Raw genomic sequence first — 3,164 nt, 5'->3', positions numbered from 1 at the left:
GTCGTTACAAATGATATCAGAGCCAAACACTGGACGATGCGTTACATATTTTATTATAATATTAATTTTATTGAATATTATGGTTTGAACCAAATTTAGGTAATGTAGTGGAAATTATAATATCTATATTTTTTATAATTATTTTTTATTATTTATTTTTAAACAATTTTTAATTTTTTTTTAAGTAAATAAGGTTTTAGTTAAGATGGGCTTGGGCCTCAATGACACAAAAGCCCAAATAATTGTTACCGGTAACTCGCCGGGTCAAATCAGGTTCACTCGGTTCACTTCGTCCTCTCCCTTCGCGTATTCTGTATCTGTCTGCCACCGTTGAAGCTAGCTTGTTTGGCCGCGAAACTCTCTACAATGGCGGCTTTCCTTCTTCTCTCTTCTCCTTCTTTCACCTGCCACAGGTTTTTTCTTTTCCCTTTCTTCATCCGTTTCTCAGGGAACATTTTGAAACTTTAATCTTCTTTTTCAGAATTCGTATTCCTGAGGTTTTCTTTTTTAACTGGTTCGTTGTTTTTTGAATTATGGGAAATCTGACCTCTGAATAGCGTTGATGCAGTTATCGGTTATGTATTTTGATTCTACTAGTGAATTTGTTGAAATTGGAATGCTGTTGCTTGCATATCCATTAGTTTATACTTTTAATGTCATTTCTAGGTTGGTGGCAGCGAGTTCAAATGTTTCCTTATGACTCTTATGTTTTTGAGATGTGTAATGTGGAGGAAGTTTGTGGTTTCGCTGCTAATTTATCGTGAGTGAATTTGCTGCAAAATAGTAAAATTCTGTCTCTGTTGATGTTGAGGAAATGAGAAAAAAGAGCTATTATATCATTATATGTTACTGTTTCGAAGTTTGATTGTGGTGTAATTTGACAACACTTCGGATTACAGAGTTGCTACTGTCTTTTCTGCTGATTACATTTGTTTTTTAGTCGGTATATGCTTCGGCTACTGTAAAATAGTTGATGAAGATGCTCTAAGCAATTTTAGGAGATCAATTATTCTAATTCTTTTTCTTGAACATCTTAGGATGAGCGAAATCTGTCTTTGCATGCAGTCCTTGCAGTTGCAAAAGGGCACCACATGCTCCTCAGTTAGCCTCCAAAAACAGAAATGTAATATCAAGCTTTATGCGGTACCTGTTAGAGCCTTTTCTTGTCGATTTGCGTCGACTGGTTCTGCTTCTAGTAGAGCTGATTTGGGCAGTCAGAGGAAACATATTGCTTCTGCCTTCACTGTTCCAAATGGGTATCAGAGGTTAGGACCAAATTTAGTAATTTCATTATTGTCTTTGAGAAATGCTGTCAAGAGTTGTGTCTGTCTTTCAGATAAGATATTGAATGATTGCTTTATAGTAGGGCTGGTCACATGCACTACCGTACTGATGGGAACAGCACGAGTGAATTTGAGGGTCAGTTGGACGAATTATTCAACGAAGTCAGAATGCTGATTGTTAGCGGAAGGAAGAATGATGCTGTTGAGCTACTTCAAGCAAATTATGAAGCTGTAAAAGAACAGATGGAATCAGGTGCTAGTGGCATTGAACAAGCTGCTGTTCTTGACATCGTGGCTTTGGGGTATATAACTGTTGGAGACTTGAAGTTTGTTGCTTCTATACTGGATATAGTAATTTCTTTTTCCCTTACCATCTATACAATAGTTGATTTGAACAATTCAGTGCACCTCTGTTCTGTGCAACAAGGATTATACTCATATGACTTGGGATTTTTTTCTGTTTAGGTTATTATCTAGCCATAGTTACTCTCTGGGGACTTTCATGTGTAAAAATTCTAGTTCAAGTACCTATAAACTGGCATTTGTTGGTTGAGTCGTTTGGCCCATGTTGTATTGATTGTATGATAGCCGGTAAGGAGGCAGGGTCAGAGACCATGCGCATGTATAGGTGTGAGATCCAACATCGATTGGAGAGAGGAACGACTGTCAGCGAGGACACTGGGCCCCGAAGGGGGTGGATTGTGAGATCCCACATTGGTTGGAGAGGGGAACGAAACATTCTTTACAAGAGTGTGGAAACCTCTCCCTAGTAGACGTGTTTTAAAAACCTTGAGGGGAATTTCGATAGGGAAAGTCAAAAGAGGACAATATCTGCTAGCAGTGGGCTTGGGTTGTGACAATAGGACTCAGCAATTCCTTTCCACTTGATGGCATTTTAATTCTGTTTCAAAAATTATATGAGTATGTCTGGGCCTTATTCTTGCTCAAGGCAAGCACACATGGTCATCTAGCAATGCATTCACATTTTTTTAGCTGATTTTGGAGTAATAAAGAGGTAGCTTTTAATGTTTACTATTCTTACGCTCCAAAAGTATTCCATACTTATACAGCCAAAGTTTCAACTGGTCAATCTTCTGGACTCCCTTCAATTTTCTCCTGAGTAACTTGATTCTCTTCTTGTTTCCTTCTTCTGATTAATTTTCATATATGCAGTTGAACAGCATTGTTGACAGTCTGAAGGACAGTGAACCTTTTCTGGATTCAGTGCTTCTGCATATGGGGAGCATGTACTCAACTTTAAAAAAGTTAGAGAAATCAGTGTCTGCGTACAAAAGGGCTATTGACATCATAGAGAAGAAAAGTGGTACGGAAGATTTTGGGGACACTTATTTAATTGTCGATCTAATGCTTTAATGATTTTGCTCAAGTTCTCCTGTTTCAATTTATTTTTCTGATTTAATACATCTATAGCCTCCTTAATAGCTACAAAAGCAACCTTGGGGCCGGGTAGAGAGTACCCGTGCCTAAAAGCTACAAAAGCAAAACCTTCCAATTGTTAATAATGTCTCACCACCTTAAATAAGGTTCTCTTGATGATCTCATAAAGAAGAAAAATAAACTTTGGTGGACTTTATCATGTTTTTCACTAGTTTTTATATTCCTATTTAAATCTTCTTACAATGAGTCCTTTGCAGGCCAAGACAGTAGCTTTCTCATCACTCCAATTTTAGGGATGGCCAAAGTTCTTGGTACCAATGGAAGAACTACCAAAGCAGTAGAGTGTTACCATCGTGCAATTTCAATTTTGGAATCAACCAGAGGCTTTGAGGACGAGGATTTGGTTATACCTTTATTTAGTCTGGGCAACCTTTTGCTCAAAGAAGGAAAAGGCAAGGATGCCGAAACTTGTTTTGCTAGGTA

The 3,164-nt window shown here is 37.8% G+C and overlaps 1 protein-coding gene across 1 annotated transcript; it reads left to right on the top strand.

The window, feature by feature from the left end:
* Positions 1 to 310: 310 nt before the first annotated feature.
* Positions 311 to 3,156, top strand: LOC111786515 (the record flags this gene model as incomplete). Its single annotated transcript, XM_023666761.1, has 5 exons — positions 311 to 413; positions 1,038 to 1,265; positions 1,367 to 1,634; positions 2,457 to 2,607; positions 2,939 to 3,156. Coding segments are annotated over exons 1-5 (912 nt in total), but the record flags the coding sequence as incomplete, so codon positions are not given.
* Between the last annotated feature and the right edge of the window lie 8 nt (positions 3,157 to 3,164).

Source organism: Cucurbita pepo, unplaced genomic scaffold (genome assembly GCF_002806865.2).
Source record: "Cucurbita pepo subsp. pepo cultivar mu-cu-16 unplaced genomic scaffold, ASM280686v2 Cp4.1_scaffold001845, whole genome shotgun sequence".
Taxonomy (NCBI): Eukaryota; Viridiplantae; Streptophyta; class Magnoliopsida; order Cucurbitales; family Cucurbitaceae; genus Cucurbita; species Cucurbita pepo.
Note: the sequence above shows the minus strand (reverse complement) of the source record. Positions and strands in the feature narration are given on the sequence as shown.